General features: G+C 41.0%; 2 protein-coding genes across 4 annotated transcripts; one reads left to right on the forward strand and one right to left on the reverse strand.

Moving 5' to 3' along the window:
* The first annotated feature begins 1,217 nt into the window (after positions 1–1,217).
* LOC127364640 (rho GTPase-activating protein 24-like) lies at positions 1,218–9,688 on the forward strand. Its single transcript, XM_051402306.1, has 9 exons — positions 1,218–2,956; positions 3,753–3,866; positions 4,175–4,382; positions 4,480–4,612; positions 5,278–5,351; positions 5,432–5,553; positions 5,777–6,014; positions 6,095–7,048; positions 7,862–9,688. The coding sequence occupies exons 1-9, from the start codon at positions 2,905–2,907 to the stop codon at positions 8,100–8,102; spliced, it is 2,136 nt and encodes a 711-aa protein (XP_051258266.1). The 5' UTR covers positions 1,218–2,904; the 3' UTR covers positions 8,103–9,688.
* Positions 9,689–10,291: 603 nt separating this feature from the next.
* Positions 10,292–19,500, reverse strand: LOC127364646 (putative monooxygenase p33MONOX). 3 transcript variants are annotated; one of them, XR_007885048.1, is made up of 10 exons: positions 19,334–19,500; positions 17,545–17,677; positions 17,292–17,357; positions 16,394–16,570; positions 16,156–16,270; positions 15,781–15,908; positions 15,402–15,505; positions 15,115–15,281; positions 11,169–13,328; positions 10,292–11,072 (listed from the first exon to the last, which is right to left on the reverse strand). XR_007885048.1 is itself a non-coding variant. In XM_051402319.1 (9 exons), exons 4-9 carry the CDS (start codon positions 16,550–16,552, stop codon positions 13,114–13,116), a joined length of 885 nt encoding a protein of 294 aa, XP_051258279.1. In that variant the 5' UTR covers positions 16,553–16,570; positions 17,292–17,357; positions 17,545–17,677; positions 19,334–19,500; the 3' UTR covers positions 10,292–13,113. The 3 variants fall into 3 exon arrangements, 2 of the variants coding, with proteins under 2 accessions (XP_051258279.1, XP_051258278.1); XM_051402319.1 differs by having other exon boundaries at positions 10,292–13,325; XM_051402318.1 differs by having other exon boundaries at positions 10,292–13,328.
* Between the last annotated feature and the right edge of the window lie 1,627 nt (positions 19,501–21,127).

Raw genomic sequence — 21,127 nt, forward strand, 5'->3', positions numbered from 1 at the left:
AACTCAAATGGTTAATATCTTAAGTCATACTGTGCTGTAAATGAAACTGTACTTGCTTAGGGATCACTTTGTTGCAGTGCTAGGAGTCTCGCTTGTCTGCACACAAAGTAGAAGAGGTTGAAGAAGAAAGTACACGTGTAGAGTACAAAGTGGTCCCTAGTCTTCCACACAAGTATCAATAAAACTGTAGGAAGGTTCCAAAACAGCAATATACAATTATTTAAAACTACAGTACTGAAGTCCACATGTATTTCTCACAAACTAAGCAGAAAATGATGGTGACCAGCACATAGCTCTGACCTCAACCCCATCTGACACCTTATCAGCCAACATCAGTGCTGAACCTCATGTTGTTGTGGCTGTATGGGAGCAGATCCCTGCAACCACGTTCCAAATATAACATGTTCAATGAGTACATGGCTGTAATGTTCATATGTACGCATACCTTTGGTGATACAGTTATATCTGGAGTATATTTTAGGCTGTAGGCAGAACAGCTGTTAATATTTGATATTTGCTTATATTGATTCCTAACAAAGCTTTAGCAGTATACTGTATATTGTGTTGTACAGGCCAATGAGGCTTATTGAATTGGACTGGAGAGAGAGAGAGAGAGAGAGAGAGAGAGAGAGAGAGAGAGAGAGAGAGAGAGAGAGAGAGAGAGAGAGAGAGAGAGAGCTTCCTCATACTTTAATTGAGTTCAAAAGTTGACTGGGCCGACCAGCCTCTCTCGCTTTTATGTCCACTTGAATCATGGTGGAAGTGTGTGTGTGTGTGTGTGTGTGTCTGTGTGTGTATGCTGCAGCAGACCATACTTCAGCAGCAGCAGAATTTGAGCCAGATCATCTCTCTCTCTTTCTCTTTCTCTTTCTCTATGTCTCTCCGTCTCTCTCTCTCTCTCTCTCACCATCAGCTGTGATTACTTTGGTAAAACAGCGCTGCGTCGCAGAGAACCAATTTTCCTAATGCACAGCCTTCACACACACACACACACACACACACACACATACACAGAGCATGGTTATTGATGAGGCAAATGGGGAGGGGGGCAACAAGGGGGCACACACACTGCTGGGAAATGGAGAGAGAGAGAGAGAGAGAGAGAGAGAGAGAGAGAGAGAGAGAGAGAGGATAGTGGGAACAAGAGAGAAGGACGTGCTGGACAGGGACAAAGAGAGAGACAAGAGGAGAGACAGAAAGGAAATAGGGACGGAGAGAAGGAGGAGAAAGAAGAAGAGGGACGGGGATGATGAAGACGTGGACATTCAGATATGTAGGCTGTGTTCAGGGAATGGAGCAGGGCGTCCACTTAAAGGGCTAATAAAGCAGAGGACAGAGTGGGAGACAAGGAAGGAGGAAGGATGCTGAAGGGAATACTGAGATCGTCTCTTTCCTCATAGACATTGGAGTAGTTTGACTCCGTGGCCGGTGGAAGAAAAAAGAAAAAAAGGGTAAACCCTTCCTTCAGGACAGTTTTACTTTTTGTCAGCCACTGAGAGAAAATGTAATATAAAAAGAGAGAAAGCGACGTAATGATGCCGATCCTGTATACAGTGAGACAGTCATCATGAAATGCTCCAAAGATAGGAAGAAAAATCTGACATCTCACTCCTGGTGCTTTAGTGGACTGGAGGCAGTTTGATTTCATGGGTGTGAAAGGGTGCATTCTCCACAAAGTCTGGAAATGGACAAATGCAGCCTAAATGATTTGAAATCCTTTGTGGTGAAGACTGATGCTTAAGAGATGTTTCTACCAAGAAGACTCATCCTACCCATGCAATCAGAAGAAGCTTCTACAACGAGCAACATTTCAAACTAACTGAATTATTGAGAAACCAGTTTGTGTTTTCAGGGGCTCTGGAGAGATGGCTCTTGCAAGGAGGAGGCTGGAAATACTCAATTTGTGGAAAGAAACTGTCTGTGCATCCAAGGCCAATGGAGATTTCCGAGGACAGCAGGAAAATATATTCTAAGAATCATACGAGAAGAGTAGTAGCTTGATGAGGTTGGGCAAGGTTGCAGCATCGTGGGACTTCTCTCTCTCTCTGTGACTCCAAATCCATCAGGAACTCTTAAAAGCTGATCAACCAAGATATCCCTTTAAGGCTTACCTATCTAATACCCCTCCCTTTGTTTAAAAACTCTCTGTACGGCACCACATCCACAAAAACCTCTCTTTAAGACATATAATCAAGGAGGAGCCATTTTTTAATCATAGGAAAGGCTCTGTATCGACCATGATCCTTTCTTGAAGCCTTTAGCCATCGAGACTAACTTGAGGTTAGCATCAACACCAGGAAAGAACTTCTTTTAAAGCTTAATAACTAAATCAGTTGGGTCCTATATTCTCCAAGCAAAAGTCTCCACCTAAATTTAAATGTCTTAAATGTCTATTTGAAATCCCTTTTTAAGGCTTAATTTCCTACAAGATACTGTATTTACCCAGAACCCCACTTTAAGGTTCAAATATTCACTCTCCTTTCCCTCTTTTAAAGGGTTTTAAAAATCCACCTTTCTATGAGAACGATTATTCAACTGGAATCTCTTATTAAGGCACTATATTCATAAAGAACCTTTCTTTTAAGTTCTTATAAGACACTATTCACCAGAAACTTAACTTTAAACATCTACCAAGGAACTATGAATCTATCCACTACTTGAGTAACTCTTTAAGGCCATACGTCTGCCATAAATCAACCGAGAGCTTGTCTAAGTTCTACTGGCTCAAACTGGGACTCTGGGACCTAAAAGTGTGAGAAAAAAACAGTGATGCAGTTTTCATGCACCACTGCTGTCTCACCTTCTAAACTTTCCCAATTCTCTAAAAAATATTCACATCGCCGTGTGTAATTTGCACTGCATCTACAACTGTTACCATAGCAACCGGAGCAGGAGCACTGCAGCATGGGACTCAGCTGCTTCAAGTCCTGGAAACATGAAAGTACAGGCCACAAAGGTGAGACACGCGCGCACACACGCACACGCACACGCACACGCACACACACACACACACACACACACACACACACACACACACACCATCAACACATTATCTTTTAATCCCTCCAGAACTCTAGCTGTGTGTGTTTGTGTTTGTGTTGTGTGTGTGTGTGTGTGTGTGTGTGTGTGTGTTGCCCTTAAGTGACATCTGTTAAATGCTGACTCAGGATCTTTATGCTTCTATCTAAGGTGACATTGTGTGTGTACGTATGTGCCTCATACATGTATGTGTCTATGTGTGTTTGATGTGACTTTGAGGAGGACAGACAGTGGAGCATGATGGGATATGGGGGAGAAGAGAGGAAAGTGTGTTAACGAGTCTATGCACCATCTCGAGCACAGTGGGGGTTAATACATATTTGACGTGGTGCTGGGTGTCCCCATGTCAAATTTTAGTTTTTAGTTTTAGTCGTGGTGTCACTTTATTAAGCTCTATTCAGACAAGATTAATATTCCAAGGGAAGCTAGATAACAAAATATGACACTGTCCTCACATTTTAGCATTTGTTAATACAACATGTTGTCTCTGGTATATCAGAAAATGGTGATATGATTCATTTTTGTAATGGTCAAATATGTTAAAAAGAACATGCATTATGTCTGTAAAACATCAAAAACACACTGCAACAATGGCTTTGAAGCATTGTGTCATTGTATTGGTCAGCAGACTTACTATATATATTTATTTATAAGAACCTAAGACCTGACTTAGGCAAGCCCCCTAAAAATACATGTTTGTGCATTATGTGCAGGTAACAGAGACGTGTTGGCCAGCCCAGGCTCGTATTTCTTCCTATCTAACAGCGCCGGTCAGGGTGACGAGTGGCTGAAGAGCCTCAACAAGGGAGTCTGGATTCCTTTCACAGGTATACACACACAGTGAATACACACACAAACCCACACGCTCTAGATGCTTTCTCGTATGTCCTGCTGGTGTTTCCTTCCCTGAATTCACATAATTCACACAAGCAACCATGCTAATGTTGCAGCAGACAGCTGTTGTTGAAGTATGGTATATGGTGATATGTCATGTGCCTTCTACAGGCAAAAAATAAATAAATAAATAAATTTAATTCTATGTAAAAGGTTTTACCAGACCATTCATCTTGTTTGTGATTGGAAGAGGTGGACCCTGGGCTCCAGAGAGAATCATTACAATCTTCCTCCATTGCAGGGGTCTTTGGTCAGCGTCTGGAGGAGACGGTGCTGTATGAGCGACGTTATGGAGTGCGTTTGGTTCCTCTGGTGGTGGAGCAGTGTGTGACCTTCATCCGGGAGCGTGGCCTGCATGAAGTGGGGTTGTTTCGCCAGTCAGGACAGGCCAGTCTAGTCAAAGAGCTGCAGGAGGCTTTTGATGCAGGGGAGAGACCGTCCTTTGACAGGTACAATACCTCTGCTTTTTGCTTGTACTGTTTCTTGATCACGTGTTCTTCAAAGGGTTTTCGGAGTAAGTCAGCTTGCTGTGTGTTTTGCCTGCAGCAGCACAGACGTCCATACGGTGGCGTCATTGCTGAAGCTCTACCTCAGGCAACTGCCGGAGCCTCTGGTTCCTTACAGCCGCTACCAGGATTTCCTGCTCTGTGGTCAGAAGCTGTCGAGTGACCGAGCGCTGGTAACTGCAGCTCTGTACACTACACTGTCAAACACGGCATTAGTTAAAGAGCAACTTAACACACCCTGAAAGTTTTGTCTTTGCTGACCTTCAGTGGTTTAACTCACCTTGCTGCAGTGATGTACAGGTGTACTAAAGGACCCAGTGACATCACTGTTGGGTGTATTTACAGGTGCAGCAGAACACCCTTCTTACTAAACCCCACCACACTTATCAGTGTTGCTACGAGTGGTCAGAGGTAAAATAGACTGAAAGTTTCAGAAGGACACTGTTTTCAGACTGATGTTGAAGTGACCCTTTAAAGGCACAAACATAGTTTTCTTTACTTTTAGAATTTCTTACAGTTTGTCAGTTAGCCTTCACAAAAAAAACTTTTGCACAGCTATTCTTTAAAACCTGCATTTTTTGTTTTTTATTTTCTATGACAAACATTCATCAAAAGATTTCTGTTTGATACCTTAAGTGGTCAAAATACAGGGTACCTTTAAATTGTATATTTTAAGCATTGCATAATGTAGCGTGTTCACTTTTACTCCCCTGCAGTAAATTAACAACATTTAGCATGTTGGAACCAATGCGGGGAGAAAAAAAACATCCCTTCTTACCTTGTGTTTTTTTTATCTCTCCCTTCCTGACTCCCATCCTCTCTCTTCTTCCTTTATCAGGGTATGGGGGAGTTGAGGAATCTTCTTCGTGAGTTGCCAGTTGCAAACTTCAATCTACTCAACTTTATCTGCCAGTAAGACCCCTGCTACCTTGTTATTTATAATGGCAGTCTCTGGCCAGCTTTTCATTCAAGTATTTATCTTGTCTGTGCAGGTTTCTAAATGAGGTCCAGAGTTACTCCAACAGTAACAAGATGAGCAGCCAGAACTTGGCCACTGTGTTTGGGCCAAACATCCTCCGAGCCAAAGCTGAAGACCCACAAAGCATCATGGGAGGTAAACATACAAGCTGCACAGCAGATGAGATGAGATGAGATGTAAAACACAAGCAGTGTAATTAATGTTTGGAAAATACTGAACCTATGATGGCAAATGGAAAGAAGACTATGCTGCAGTGTTTTTGCAGATAAAATTATTATTAAAACTGGGTCTCCATTTTAACCAATGTGAATCCAAGCTGAGTATAGAGTCCACACTCTGATCTCTATCTGTGTCCTAGGTGCAACACTGGTTCAGGTGCTGATGTTGGAGCTGATCAGAGAGCATGAGTCTCTATTCGCCAAAGTCCCCCCGTCCATCTCTGTCCGTCCACCTTGTGGTTCGCGTGCATCACCAAGTGCTCTGCGGCAGCCTCATCTCGACCCGTCACCCTGCCTCCGCCAGCTGTCTATGCCTCTCATTGCAGATCGCTCTAGAGAGCCAGGACAGGCCGCCGCAGATGCACAGAACAACAGAAGGTACAACACACCCGCTCTCACAGAAATTTGCAATACAAACATCTCACAGACTCATACCTCCCTTTCTTTGCCATCTATAGCTGTTTCTACTCTGCTGCTGCCACATCAAACTTGTCCTCTGGCCAGAAGAGACTTCTCGGCCATCGCTACACTTCCTCCCACCCCGAGAACTGCTTTTACCCCGTGCCCTCCTCCAGTCAGCACCAAGCCAACATAGATTATCACCAGCACCACGCTCACCAAGGACCATCAGCTACAAATATTCAAGCCTCTACAACCAGCCTCCAGCTTCAAGATCCACTACCTGACAGCTCCAAGTCCAGACCGATGCCCATGGGATGGGCAAAGGCCTGGCCAACCCCAGCAGAGGCAGGTGCTGGTTTCTGGAGCTCTGGTGGTGCAGAGGAAGAGGGAACAGTGCCAGAAACAGCCAGCGCAGGCAGCAGTGAGGCTCAGGAGGACAGCCCCCTTTCTGCCTATGATAACCTGGACAGAGTGTCTCAAAGTCAGAAAATAGAGGATGTCACTGGTGGACTTCTTGAAACCAATGATCTGGGAGGCCATACTGGAACTTGTGAAGTGGAGGTGGAGCTAGAGGAGGCAGGGCAAACAAGGAACTCCTCCTCTTCCTGGTCTTCCTGCGAGGTTCTACCATTGGACGAGAGCGGTGATGCTGTGGCCATGGTTAGTCCTGACATCTCACCAAAGCGACCTAAATGGTTGCCTTCAAGTCAGGTAGGAAAAGAGGAAAACAGTCATAAAGAGGAACAAGAGGGCCAAAACAATGACAGTGATGATGAGGATGAAGATGACAATGAGGATGATGATGATTACATCCACCCTAACTCCCCAGCCTCTGGTTCTATACTCAGCCCTCTGAGTACAGGCAGCTCAGAGGTATTCCTCCCCTCTGCTCCTCCAGACCTCCATGATCCTGAGACTCAGTCACATCCCGGGGATGCTCACCCACGTCTGGATGAGCTGCGGCAGCTGATGGCCCAGCAGAAGGCTGAGTACCAGGCCAGGATACAGAGGTGAGACACCAGCACAAGGAGGAAGATGGCATCCTCTCGTCCCCCAAACATTATTCACCCACATCCAGTACTTTAGAGTTGAGTATTAAAATCCTAGTGTTCTTTGGCATTGGGATATGCCTTGTTTAGTCAGTGGTATCTAAATGCTTTTGTAAACGCTGACATTTTAATAATTAGAATTCTTACTTCACTGCATTATTAAAAAAAAATGGTACCAAAGATACATTATGTGCACATATGTGATTACCCCTGTGACTGTTTCTCCTACTTTAGTCTAAGCCCCTTATTTCCAATTTTGGGAAATTGTAACCTACTGCATTCAATAATATTTTAGACCACAGTGTGTTCCAACCTCATAGCAACAGGTTGGGAATACCCTTTTCTTTTAAAGGAATGGTTTTCCAGTTTAGGTTCTTCTATACTATAGAAGAACCTAAACCAAAGTGAACGCTGTTATTTCTTTGGAATGGTTTTGGAAGGAGATTTTTAAACAGACAAAAATGTTTTGCTTAGTTACACCATGGAGACTGAATTTACATCTCGAATTGTGGATTGGAAAACTATCCAAAATAGGAAGTATTTGTAGATGCTTTTAGCTTCTGAAACCATTTACTGTACATGCAAGTCAGAATCAGTTACCATTAACAGTAGCCTGAATCAATACAAACCAACTTGTGTGATAAACTTAGGGAAGATCAATAAATACTTAAAGTAGCCTTTGTTTAAACTGATTTATCACAAATGCAACATATAGCTAGGGTTTGTTGTGTAAGCCTGTGTACAGTCTGCACGAAATTTGTGTGTGTACTGCAGGTTGGAGCGCTGTAATGACGTCCTCGAGCGGCAGGTTGCAGTACTGCGGGTCAGTCTTGAGCAGCAGAAGCGTAGCCAAAGTGTTGCTGAGATCAAGATTCGCAACATGGAACAAGCCAAAGCTGATGCTGACCTCCAAAACTCCACGCTGCAGAGAGAGATGGAGATGTTCTTCCAGATGTATGGAGAGTTCAGAAGAAGAGGAGGAGACGAAGGCGGAAGAGGAGGAGGGAGTCTCTGAAGATAAAAAGAGAAAGAGGAATTCTTTGAAGTGCATGGATAGGTCAGAGGAGAATAAAAAAGAAGGGAGGGTTTGTTTCACAGAGCTTGTTGAAAGGGATGGATGACTCTTGATAGGAGATCCAACATTAAGGAAGGCGGTGAAGGCATCACATCATGAAGAAAAACAGAGCGTTATTACAGTCCAGAAGACAACCTAAATACAAGACAGTTGTGTGTCATTTCAACCAGTTAGCCTCAAGCCAGGTTGGTTAAGTTCATGGTGACCAGAAGATGGCAAGAAAGTTTGAATTTGAGGAGCAGTTCCATTGGCAAGCTCCTTCACCTGTGCATTGAATATAACTTCCCCATCGTGGGCTGTTTGATTGGTTTATTGGAGCAACAGAGGGACACGCTTAAGTCTCTTCCTGCTTTACGCAAACCAGTTACCAAGCTGTGTCTTTCCAGGAAGCCTGGGACAAGGTATTATTCCACATAAAACCAAGTCTCCTTTGAGAAACCAAACGCCATTCTGAGCTGTTCCTGAACAGCAAAGATCTAGAAGAGTACTGGAAACCAAAAGCTTGTCCGAACTATTGGACTTTCAAGGTTTCAGAACTGCTGTACTGCTCACACTGACTATTATCATGTTGATATGGGGGTTCACAACCCACACAACGGATCTCAGATGATTGCAAGATTATTAGTTAGTTAGAGAGAACTGCGACTGGAGTGCATGATGCCGGGATTCCAGCTCAAAGTCAGTACACATAACGCAAGGGAACACTAGCACGGGTATTTGCCCTCTTCGAAGCCATGTGTTGTTTTAGAGTGTTTTCTACCTCCATTTTTCCCCAAAGCCGATTTCTTGACAATCTTATTGGGTACTGCCCAGACTGTCTCAGATTTGTCCCCAGGAACAAATGTAACCTGTTTTTGGCTACAATAAAATTAAAAATGCTCCATTTGCAACGTTGTAGCATCTCAGGACAAGATCAAGAGGCTCAAACTAGACAAATTGTTGGGATGGGAAATAACGTGGATTCTCTTCCGACTCCATGGGTTTCAGTCTCAGATCTCCAAAATGTATCTAGGACAAGAAAATCCTAGCCAAAGTTGTGTTGTCTGCATTCAACTTCAAAGAACTTCAATAGTCTCCGAGGACAATCCTTGATGTACAATCCTTTTAGTTTGAAGTTCATGTGGGAAATTCATACAAGATTTCTCAACCCTGAGGTGTCCTAAGGTCGGTTGTTCACAGCTCAGCTCTGACCAAAGTCAGTGGGAGTTCTGGCTGTGAACAAAATGCAGCATTGCATCTTATCTTTGCTGTGATAAATGGAGGGATTTATATGCATTATTAAAGCAATCTGGTTTACTTTAGGATAAAGACCTCAGAATCCCCTGGATGTTTTCCAACTGGCTACCACTGTTAACAATAAGATATGGACTTGCTACTATACTAAATTACTTGTTTTTTTTCAGGAACTAGACTGACTTGCTTTGCAGGAATTCATTTAGAATGAAACTGCATCTCTAACAGATTCTAGGTGAAGATAATTTTGTTGACTGAAAGTGTACAAATAAAGATACCAGAAGTTCTGTTCACTCCGCATGAAAATGCTTTCCCAATAAAACACTGTTACACTTTACCTGAAAAATAAACTTTAAATCCTCGTTCACAGAAAATTCAATCAAAGAATCTTTTCAGTGTATTTGTCAGTTTTGAACATTCATGTGTCTAGTGGGGATTGTTGACTGTAAAATCAGATTGTCTTCTGGAATACACAGGTTGAAAATAACAGCTGACTTATTTCAGTTTTGTTTGTCCACAATATTCTGTTAAATGTGACTGATGTGGAGGATAAGACCGGCAGAAAGCTCCTCTCCGACTGATGATGGAGGAACAGTGAGCTAAATGCCAAAAAGGACATTATATACCTTCCATTGAGGAAGCAGTTTTGTTTATTATTATTATTGAGATAAACCTGATTTTCTTTATTCTTAATTACGTGCTGTAGAAAAAATAAGATGAGACCTTTTGTTACTGAATGGTGAACTGATGTCTACACGCTGAAATAAATGACTACAGATCCACAGGGAATATTCACATGGCAGACAGTTTAATATAACTGTTCTGCTTGGTCAAACTCAGTGGAAGGAAACAGTGGAGATGCCAATCTGCTCTAAAAAAAAGAAGACACTTTTGACTTTTGTTTTTCTGATGGAAATGTAACATTTATTCTCAATTTTCAAACTGTTGAGGCAAAGAAAAAGAAAACAGTACAGAGACTATACAAATCAAAGAAAATGTCTCTGAACATCCACTGGGAAAAATGTGGAACAGAAACAGAAACTGTAATAGACTCACACTACCATACAGATGTGATACTTCAGTCAGGGAGAGATTTAAAGGGAACAGCGTCACTTTAAACACAGAGCACTTGTGAACACAAACTAGGTAACAACAAAATTGAACAGAGCAGAAACAGTCATATTCATTTAATATTTACAGCTGCTGACAGCAGAGTGTGTTTTCTGTCCAGCTTTAAGATCGTTTGTCAAGATGAAAAGAAAACTGACAACATTTGACTGACACCACAGCAGTTACAAGTGGCAAATTACTTGCATTTGAAATATTTACCCCATAAAACAGACAACCTCTTCCACTGCTGTGGTACAATACACAGATCACGAGCCAACTTAATAATGAAAGTGCAATAACAACAACGACCAGCCCTACATTTCATTTAACAGGTGAATCATAGTGCTTATTAAGCAGTTTGAAGCTTCTCACACAGACACAGACACACACACACACACACTCTTGCAGGGACCTTGTATGAATATGCATTTATTAGCAGTAAGCTAGCACTTCTAAAATAAACCCTGTATTTCAGTCATTTTATGTTATTGTAAGGCAAGGTGTTTCCCTTTTTCTGAGTGACACAAGGTTTCTGCAGGATGTGGCCAGTGTGCACACCAGTGGTCTCTTCAGTCAGTTAAGCACCAAAACTCATCAGAAACAGAAACAGGAATCCTTCATATGTGACCATGGGTAGAAAAAAACAGAGCTCACACACCGAACCTTTAAAAGAGGTTCAAAACCTCTTCTTCTTTTTGGTTCTTTTAACTTCTCTGTTTTGACTCCAGTAATGGAAACACTGGACCATGTCAATGTTTGAGTCTTGAGTCACATGTAGCTCTGATTTCTGCACACACACGCACACACCAGGTGGGCATTTTTTTTCTTCTGATCCTACAAGGAACAAAATTTGTTGCTACAGTAGCAGATAAAAAAAAAAAAAACATCTTAATCTCTACATTAAAACACACAAAAGTATAATGCAAAACAAATGGAACGTTTCAGTGAGCAGGAGTCTGCCAAATTTCCAAGATTTCCTGAGACAAAATTTGTACAATTTTCTATGGATCTTTTTTGTTCTGTTGGTTTTATTCGTATTAAACTACACTTAAGCCATTTGTTAGACGTATTAATCCCACCCTGCTTAGTGAAATGCCCCTTTAAGAAGACAATGAAAAAGAGACAGACAGGATGTAAAGACTATCAACTCTGAAGCAGAGGAGGTTTTTTATCACATTACTTTGCACCCTGGTGAGCAGATAATAGAGCTAGTCTCTGTGGTGGGAAGAGTGGGGATAAAGTGCATTTACAGGGATATCCTTTTCAATCAGGGTCACCTTCATCTTCACCTTCACCTTCAGCTGGGCAAAGTTGTCAGTCAGTGGTCCGCCAGGTTATCTGGACTCAGGTTGATACATGCTGAATTTGTTAACTTGAGCCCATGTTTATGTCAGCATGCTGCAACTGGATGTAACAGTTAAAAGGGTGAAGGATCACAGAGAGTTTGATTTTACAGCCAAGCAACACAGTAAATGCCACAAAGAAGTGCAGATGTGAAACTACTTTTTTTTTTTTTTTTTTTATCCAGAATTGTTTCAGTGGCGAAGATGGTGGACAGTACAATGGTTATCTGAATGTTGGTGCTGCTGTTAAAAAGGTCCCATAAAATGACTTTCAGATTTAGGTTTAATGTAGTTTTTACATGGAAAAAAAAAGACTGCAAAATGGACACTGATAATAGCTGCTTCCTTCCAAAACTGACTGTTACTGAAGAGGAAGACAAGAACGAGGGAAATGTCCTGACCGGCACAATGAAGAGCAGATACTTTGGAGCCTTCGTCAGCAGACAAATGTGCTACTAATATTGAGGATGTTGCAAATTGGCACATAAATTCAAGCCTATGCATTCGTAGCTAGCGGCAGTTAGCTTCAAGTATAATTCCACAACACAACCTGGGTCTTACTTTTGTGGTTTTGACCATCAGTAGTAAATTGAGTTCTGAGAACACGCTGGCACTGACGCAACAAAGCCCGGTGGGGCAAGAAGCAACAGTCAGAGGATCCTACAGGTTGTTAACAGCTTAGCCAGATTAGCTAATCCACTTTGTTTGCAGGAAACAGACCAGTTAGCACACCTGAAATGAAGCGTCACATCTCTTTTGACAGGAAAACCATACAACTACAGTAGTTACAGTAGGTCAAAGTTGACACAGGAAGTCTGTAAACTATGATGGCTGTGGACAACAGACACTTTTTCAATTCCTCCTTGTTTTCTTCTCTAACCTGGGACTTTGTTTACAATCCATCTCATATGACATCTTTCTAACAATATTGTCGCTATTCCAGATGTCAGTGATTGACTTGAGTAGTGTTATTATTAATGTACAAAACAACAAAAATCAGACCAAAGTTGTAATAAAAGTAAATATTTGAAGGGGTCAGTTTGCTCACCCCAGATTCACTGGATGGAAATGCCATCTCGGGGGCAAGACGTTAACATTTGAAAGCAGCTGAAGATTAAATGATTCTGTCTAAAAAAATGTATTAAATTGACTTTCAACACATCTTTAAAGTGGCAATAAGTTGTGTAACAATATGAGAGAGAAGTTTTCATTTTATGGGACCTTTAGCGTCTGAGTGACGTGCAGCTTTGATGTCATGTGACGTGTTAGAAGCCAGAGGGCGTCAGGATGTTCATGTCTCTGTGTTTGATCTTGTGTGGTCGAGCTCCCTGACGTCGACCCTCTACTGTGGGAATCTCCATTTTGGGAGGGGCCGCCGCCTGAGCAGCAGGGTTGTCACCCAGACGCGTGGTCTGTGACTTCATTACCTCCATGGGGGAGGGCTTCTGGGCACCACGGTACGCCTGCAGGGCAAAGCCTGCTAGGAAGACAGGAAAGAAAAGGATTTAAATAAAATGGACTTCAGATGTAAACTTTTATATTCAAACTTAAATGAAACCTAATTCCAACTCTTCAAAAACTGTTTAATAGTGTAAGGGAACATATTAAAATAAGTGATGCAGATGGTGCATTTGGGTTTAGCAGGAAAACAGGACTGTTGGTGGATGCTTGTGCTCTCGAATGTCGTCTAGCACACTGTATTATTGGATTGTTCAACACGCTGGTAAAGGATTAATGTTCTGACAGTTTAACATGAAGTTTGCACAGTGACCCAGATTTGACCACTAAGGAGACCCGGTTATTTCATCACCATAGAGGAGGAACACAGAGAATGGAAAAGTAAATACTAGTAGTAAAGAGAAGTTCATGCATGCTTTAAAAAAAACATAATTAAAATTAAACTCAATTGATTCAAATATTATACTTTTGTTTTTGTGTCCATTGGTAACGCACACACAACTATATTCTCTAATGTTTTTTTTAAACTTCCCTTTATGTGTTTTTATTCTCAGAGGTATTTCATTGATTCTTCCTTGCAGTGATTTGTTCTTTCTTTAACAATGTTTGCTTGTCTTATGTTGAAATATTTATTCAAATGCTTTTTTGTAACTCAGAAGCATTTTTTTAAGCCTGATTTTGAAAAGTGCTATTATAAGGTTTTACTCTTTTCAGTTAAAACTGTGACCTTTCTTAACAGTTGTATATATATTCATACAGTACTTTGATAAGATTGTATCCGGGAATGCCAATAAATGCCTTGATAAAGTCTGAAACCAGTGCTTTCCTCTTTAGTCTGAGGGCCGTAGTGCCTTATATACTATTATCTGTTCAAACAAAAAACGTTTTCCCATTACTCCCTAAATTAAAAATATGTGTTGTTTAGGTCTCTGTGTATTCTAGTTACAATAAGGAATCCCTGCTACTAATGAACATATTCTGTTAGTGCTGTTATTTTACTGCAGCACCTCCTATTGAAATTATCAACGTCTATCCAGTTATGCATGTTAATGTAGATTAAAAAAATACAACACAGGTTATTGCGAGTTTCCTGTCATAAGGTGAATGATATCAATCAATTATTTGAAACCTTTTTTGAGCTGAGAGATGAGATACAGAATGTATTCCTTCCATCCTCAAACTAAGCTCCACACAAACCTCTATTAGTTTTTTTTAAAGGACCTACCTAAAGTCATCCTGGAAAAAAGATTTTGATGGTTTCCAAACAGTCTGAATCGTCCCACATGTGAAAATCTTAATGTTCTTCAGTAGCTGTCAGTGACTGTGTCTGATCTTTTATATCACTGGGATGCAAAAAAAAAAACTGCGTAACTATTGGCAATAGTCAATATGTGAACAGACGCACGGCGCTGTTAGCTCAAACTTTTGGTCAGTGTTTACTATCAGTCTGAAGGTCATTTGTTTGCCCATTAACCCAAATCCTGTTTATATGGGGAAAAAAAACAATATCACCATTCACCAAGTGTCTTTACACCTGAAACACCAGGTGTTTACTGGGATTGATTTTAGGTTATTTTTAAATGTTTCCAATTTTAGTTTGGTTTCTTTGTTTGTTGGGTAAAAAAAGAAAAAGGTACCATTGGACTTTGGGCTGCCAACCCATAAACAAAAAGAGAGCCAGATTATTTGCATAATGTGAAGAGGGAGCACTTCTGAGGTTTTGTTCACGCACAACAAACCAACATTCAGGCACTTTATTACTCAAGAGAAGTCCACTTAGTGCCCCACAGTGAGGCAATGCTGTTTACCTGCATTTGTGTTGTGCTCTGATCCCAGGTCAGAGGTCGACTTCTGTACAAGCGGCCGCGGCCCAAACACGCTCCACCGCTCGACCACGCCTCCTCCGTCTCCCAGGTCTACACTGCTGTTGGTGGAGCTACCGCTGACCTCTGAGCTTGTACTGCCGAACCAGGCCCTACACAAACACAAGAGTTTATACTTGACCAGGTTATAGATTCGCCAGTGCTTCTTTAATATTAAACCGGATTTAGACCACAGGACGGTGGATAATCCTTGTGTATGTGTATGTGTGTACCTGCGTTGTTGTTTTGGAGAGCTGTGTGGTGTGTTGGATGGAGTGGACTGGGTGGAGGAGGTCTGCCGCTCTTCTCTGGTCTCCATGCTCTGGATTTGCAGTTTCTAAAAAGCAACAACAAAACAGGCTTCACTCTAAAGTAAAATTGTAGATGTAACAAAGCGGTAGATTTGACTTTCATGGACCAGAACTCTGGACTCACAAAAGAAGTATTAATTGGCTGCTAGTCGGCAATTAATTGGCAAATCCCTTTATAATTACTTCTTACAGGCACTCTTTGATAAAGCCCATAAAAAACTTCAGACTAGTGGGGAGTATAATGGGAACATCCTGGTTGTACATGTATACTGTGATCTGTGTGTTTACATGTGTATCTTACATGTAGGGATTCTGGAATCCGGTGGTGGTGTCTCGTCTCCTCAGCGGTGAGGCCTTTGTGGGGTGTGTAGCTGGTGTCAGTGAGACCCACCCTCTGCTCAAACTTGTACACACTATCCTGTGTCTGCTCTGAAATGGAGAGAAACCTTTTTTTAAATAATTGTTGAAAGCAGCAGTTTAACTTTTAAATAGCAAACATTCAAATCCCTGTAGCATTAGAAGGTGGCTTTAAGAAGCTCATAAGGTTGAGGGGGAACCTGAATCCTGGTGATTACAAATCGATTGATATGGATATTGACATGTATTATGTAATAAAAAAAGAAATCAAATATCCACAAAATCTGATCAAAGTCAATAAAACTGTTATGTAACATACTGGTGATGAGAGAATTCATGATGACGGAGGAGGCCTTGGCCTTCACTACACTTGGTGACCTGGAGGGGGCGCTGTCCGGCCCTGTAGACTGACTCACAGCACCAGTCTCATCCTCCTGGCGGATAAAAACACACCATCATCATATACACACTGCATCACACTCTTCCTCTTGATGAAGCAACAGATAAGTTAATAGTAAAGCAGCTGTGTGCGTGTGTTGCTGAGTCCCCCGTCTCACCTCAGCCAGGTGCGAGAACCTCCTTTCCGGTATGACGGGTCGTCTCCACAGGTTGTTGATGCTGATGTCGTGGGGGGGCGTGGACATGGGGGCCTCCAGGTTATCGTCGTAGCTGAGGGCTCGTCGGGTCATCCCAATGGGAAGCTTCATCCCGCCCATCCCCGGGCCCCTCTAGGGCTGCAGACACAAAAGGACAACAGCTTTATCTTTCTGTTGCTGAGAGTGTATCACAGTAACACTAACACAATAATAAATGATTGAATTTTCAGTTGAGGAGAAGGTTCAGCGTAATGACTTTTTAAAAAGGTTTTTTCCAGTAATTTATTAACTATTTGTGGAAATATGATCTCAAAGGGTAACAAACAACAGGTCCTGTAAGGTTGTCAATATTCAACATTTTCCTTATTGGCAAACAATCCAATGAAAATCGTGTATGCATGTTATTTTGTTTGGTGTAAACTTCATAGGCCAAACATGATCAAAATCAGGACACAGTAAGACTTAGCTGTGGGACTTTTAGAGCCAGTGGTTCAGAGATATTAATAGATACCTTTAAACGATGTGTGAGTCAGTGTGACTCACAGTGTGAATGTGTAATTGTTTGAGCTCCCAGTATACTCAAACTTGTCTGCTGCGAGAGACAAAACAATCTGTGCGATCCTGTTATGTGTGTGACGCGACATGTTAATCAGTATTTGACTCACGGTCAGCGTTTGAATTCATCCCAAAGTTGGGAAAACAGGAAGAGGCGTTCCCAAACTGTACACCGTTGTTGAAAATGTCATTGTATTTTGTAGCATTAAGCTCTCCTTTCATTGACAACAAAGTGACCCAGCCCTAACCATGAAACACAGATCCAGACTATAAGTTCATGACTTCAGCTGCAAGAAATACCGACCTGGTAAGTCCCCTGGGCCAGACATGATTTCAGTAAGACAATGAACAAGATCAACCAGGGCAAGACCTGGAAAAAGAGAAGAGAAGTTTCTGCATGATTACATCTACACAAAGGAGTTATTAACAGAAAACTACACTTTCAAACACTTTCATTCTGCAACCCGTTTCCATAAATATCTACTTTTACCAGATTACAGCAGCAGTGTAGAAGAGACACGCAGTCACACAGTTAAATAAGTCAGATGGTGAGCTACCTTTCAGCTGTGTTGTTGCTGTGATGTGGACTGGCTGGTGAATTGGCAGCAGCGATGGTTATGTCGGTCTGTCAGAGACACACAAAACCCTCTGGCAGTGCATTGTGGGTAGGCAGTCAGGCCAGGGAAGGAACTAAGGAGAGAGCAGAGGTCACCACAAAGGAAATAAGTGACTTTATTGCAATACCCTGATGAATGTTTGTACTGGACAATCAATCAAAGTAAACTGTGTGACAATTCATTCATTTAATTTGAAGGGAACCCTTGTTACACTGTAATCAATATACATCAAATTACCTTCGGTGAGAATGTTTCTAAAAAACTGTACAGTGAAACCGTATGTAGTTACATTTACCCTGCATATATTAGAAAAAAATATCTTACATCTGGAAAAATGTTTTCCGAATTCAGCCTTGCGTTTTAGTAATCTTAATAAAAATAAAAATAAACACACTGCATTAAAAATAGAAAATAATGGCATTATGTGCATAAACAATGGATGCATTTGTAATTTTGGACTGACTTTAGGTCATCTCCACACGCGAAAAAGCTTTAAAAAGCACACATTTGTGGTGGAGAAAATGTTACTGATAGCGTTAAAGAGAGGAAAAAGATAGAGTTGACATGTATGAAGGGATCTTAGGGGTCTTATCCTCTGTTATAACCAGCACAGCGGATGACTGCAGGATTATTCGAGAGCATGATGGCAGACAGGCTGGATTATATAACTCCTGCTGCAGCAGCAGGCGGCTGCTTCCCTGACAAAGACATTTACTTCACAACAAAATCTTACATTCTGTCTTATGGGGTTAATCAAGTAAACCTTGCAGTTTACCCAGCAGGCCTAACAGAGTAGACTTATTGGCAATTAAAATGATGAATATAATTAGAAGATTATGTCACGCAGCTTGTTTAGCAAATGCTTCAGGTCAAATTAAATGTTTAATATAATTCCACAATAATTCCATGCTGAAACAAGGAATAAAACACCACACACTAGATGATATATGTGAAATATACATACACTATGATCCCTAAACGGTGACAAATACGAATGGATATATGCAGAGATGAGGTTCAGTGCAGATGACATGTGGTTTTTAGCTGCTTAGCATTGGTTGACTAAACGAGCTCTCTCTATATAACCAGCATATTGTTTAGAAATGTCTAGTACAATCGCACCAGAGAATGAAACACAAGTAATTTAGAGCAGATAAATGAATGAAATGAGCAGATGAATAAGCAGATGCTGCCTGAATCACCCACCAGAGAGGCTACAGCCACGTAATCGCTAATCTCTATTCACATATTCAGCGTTTTAAGAGTGATCTCTGTGTTTGTGCTTCATCACAATACATTAAGCAACTATCTGAATCTCATAAGAACAGTTATTTACAAAAAAAAAAATCGTACAGGCTGTTCGGTAATGTGGGTTTCAGGGAGGGATTAAGGTTTACAATGTATATATTTTTTCTTTTACTAAAACACTGCTTGGTGAATTTTAACCCACCCCGAATTGAACACTGAATGCTACACATTCACAAAATGTCAGCAGACGACATTTAACATTCACATACGTCAACCGAGAAGCGTTGCGACGTTTAATTGTGTCTTTTTAGAATGGAGTTTGGTGGCGGCTTGTATGTTTTCGCCGCAAAAAAAAAAAAAAGAATTAAAAGAGATAGCGGAAACAAACGGAGCTGAAGGGCAACAAGATGCCAAGCAGCAGGCGACAAACGACGGTTGACAACGCTGCGTTGCTAGGGTAGTCAGGTTTATTATCTCTCACCGGAGGTAATGGCGGCTTCAGGACGACGACAAAAACACCGGTGACCCTCCAATGTCGACTGGAGCGTTCAGTGCGCAGCGGTGTTGTTGGGTAGCAGCCATTATTGTGTCCGATAAATAAAAGACGCTTCCTCGATTCAATGTTAAATTGCGTTACCAGTTCTCGCTGCGTATCGCGAGAGTACAGTTCAGACGCGCAGGATTTTTTTCCCCCTCCGCAGCAGATATGTTGAGTTATCACAGCCAGCAGAGCACATGTGTAATCAATAACATTGATAATGGCTCTGTGCATTTTAGTAAGCCGGCATGCACAAATATAAGCTAAACATTATGAGATATATAATACAAAAAAACAGTCAAAATATGGATATTATTTCAAATTACATTACTCAAGTACTGTAGCTACTTAAGTACAGTTTTAAAGGACTTGCACTTTACTATTTCAGCTTTTTGGCCAAGTATGTAGGCCTACACTCTCAGTACACAGAAATATAAAGCTAAAAAACAAGGACAAAGCTCGACAAATGTAGACATTTAACTACTATGTAGATATATAAATATTAAATAGTATAACAACAACACTCACATTTGTCAGCAAGAAGAAAATTGTGTAATGTTGAGTGCAAAGAGTACTGGAATAAATATGAAATCATTGGTTTCCTTTTATAGCCTATAGGTGGATATGACAGTGTTACGCATGTATACAATGTACAAGATTAATAATGCAAAACGTGAACAATAAATAAATGTTGATGATGTATTATTATAGGTTAAGATAAGGTAAAACTTTATTGATCCTGGGGGGTAAATTCACAAGCAACCTGGCAGTTTATTAAGTAATTAAAATGTAACAGAGTATTTCTTCAATGTGATATTGCTATTTCTAAGTAAAAGATGCAGAACTTCTTCCAGCACTCTCACTTAGTATATAGCATATGACCTCAGCATCTTTTATTAATATACTGTTGGACATAACTGAGTAAATGCCTATGCAACCAAAATCTTCGTCAGTAAGTAAATAAGTAAGTTAAGCTTTATTTATATAACACACAGTCACAAAGTGCTTACATTTTCTATTATATTTTATAATACTCTTATTTTGTGATTCTTTATTGTACTTTTACACTAATGTATTTTTTGTACTACATTCCCTTGTGCCTTTGTGTCTGATTTGAATTTCTCATACGGGGGATCAAAAACGGAACATCTTATCTTATATATCTTCACAAACAACCAAATATATAAACACACATATGCCTACATACATATAAATGTTTAAATTCATAATCATACATACATAGTCATATAAATACATAGGGAACACATAAATACAAACATATGGCAGATAAAACATGTTTTAGTGTTGAAAGAAAGACAAGTGTAACTGCTCTCTGTCTGTCTCTTTAGCGGCTGTTTGTCTCCCCCCTAGCGGCTGCCTCAGATTCAGCACCTTTCTCTACCTTTACGTCACCTACTGTATTTTCTACAGGTAGCAGTAAATCTTCACTTCTGTTTACCCCTGACAGCAAATCATGACAATGGAAATGTACATGCAAACCCTTTATTAAAAGCAGCAGAACATTTACATTTAGTTTAAAGTGTCTAATTCACCTGCGTGTGTTAGGAGAAAGAGCCACCTGGAATAAATACGCACACACACTCACACTCCAAGGGGGAAACCAAACTGCCACCGTTACATATTTGCACCTGTGTGCCCATGTTGTCAGAGCAACCAGGTGAAACTGTATTGGCAGCGTCTTCCTCGGAACCCTCCCACTATTTGCATACAGAGGAG

This window comes from Dicentrarchus labrax, unplaced genomic scaffold (genome assembly GCF_905237075.1).
Source record: "Dicentrarchus labrax unplaced genomic scaffold, dlabrax2021, whole genome shotgun sequence".
NCBI lineage: Eukaryota > Metazoa > Chordata > Actinopteri > Moronidae > Dicentrarchus > Dicentrarchus labrax.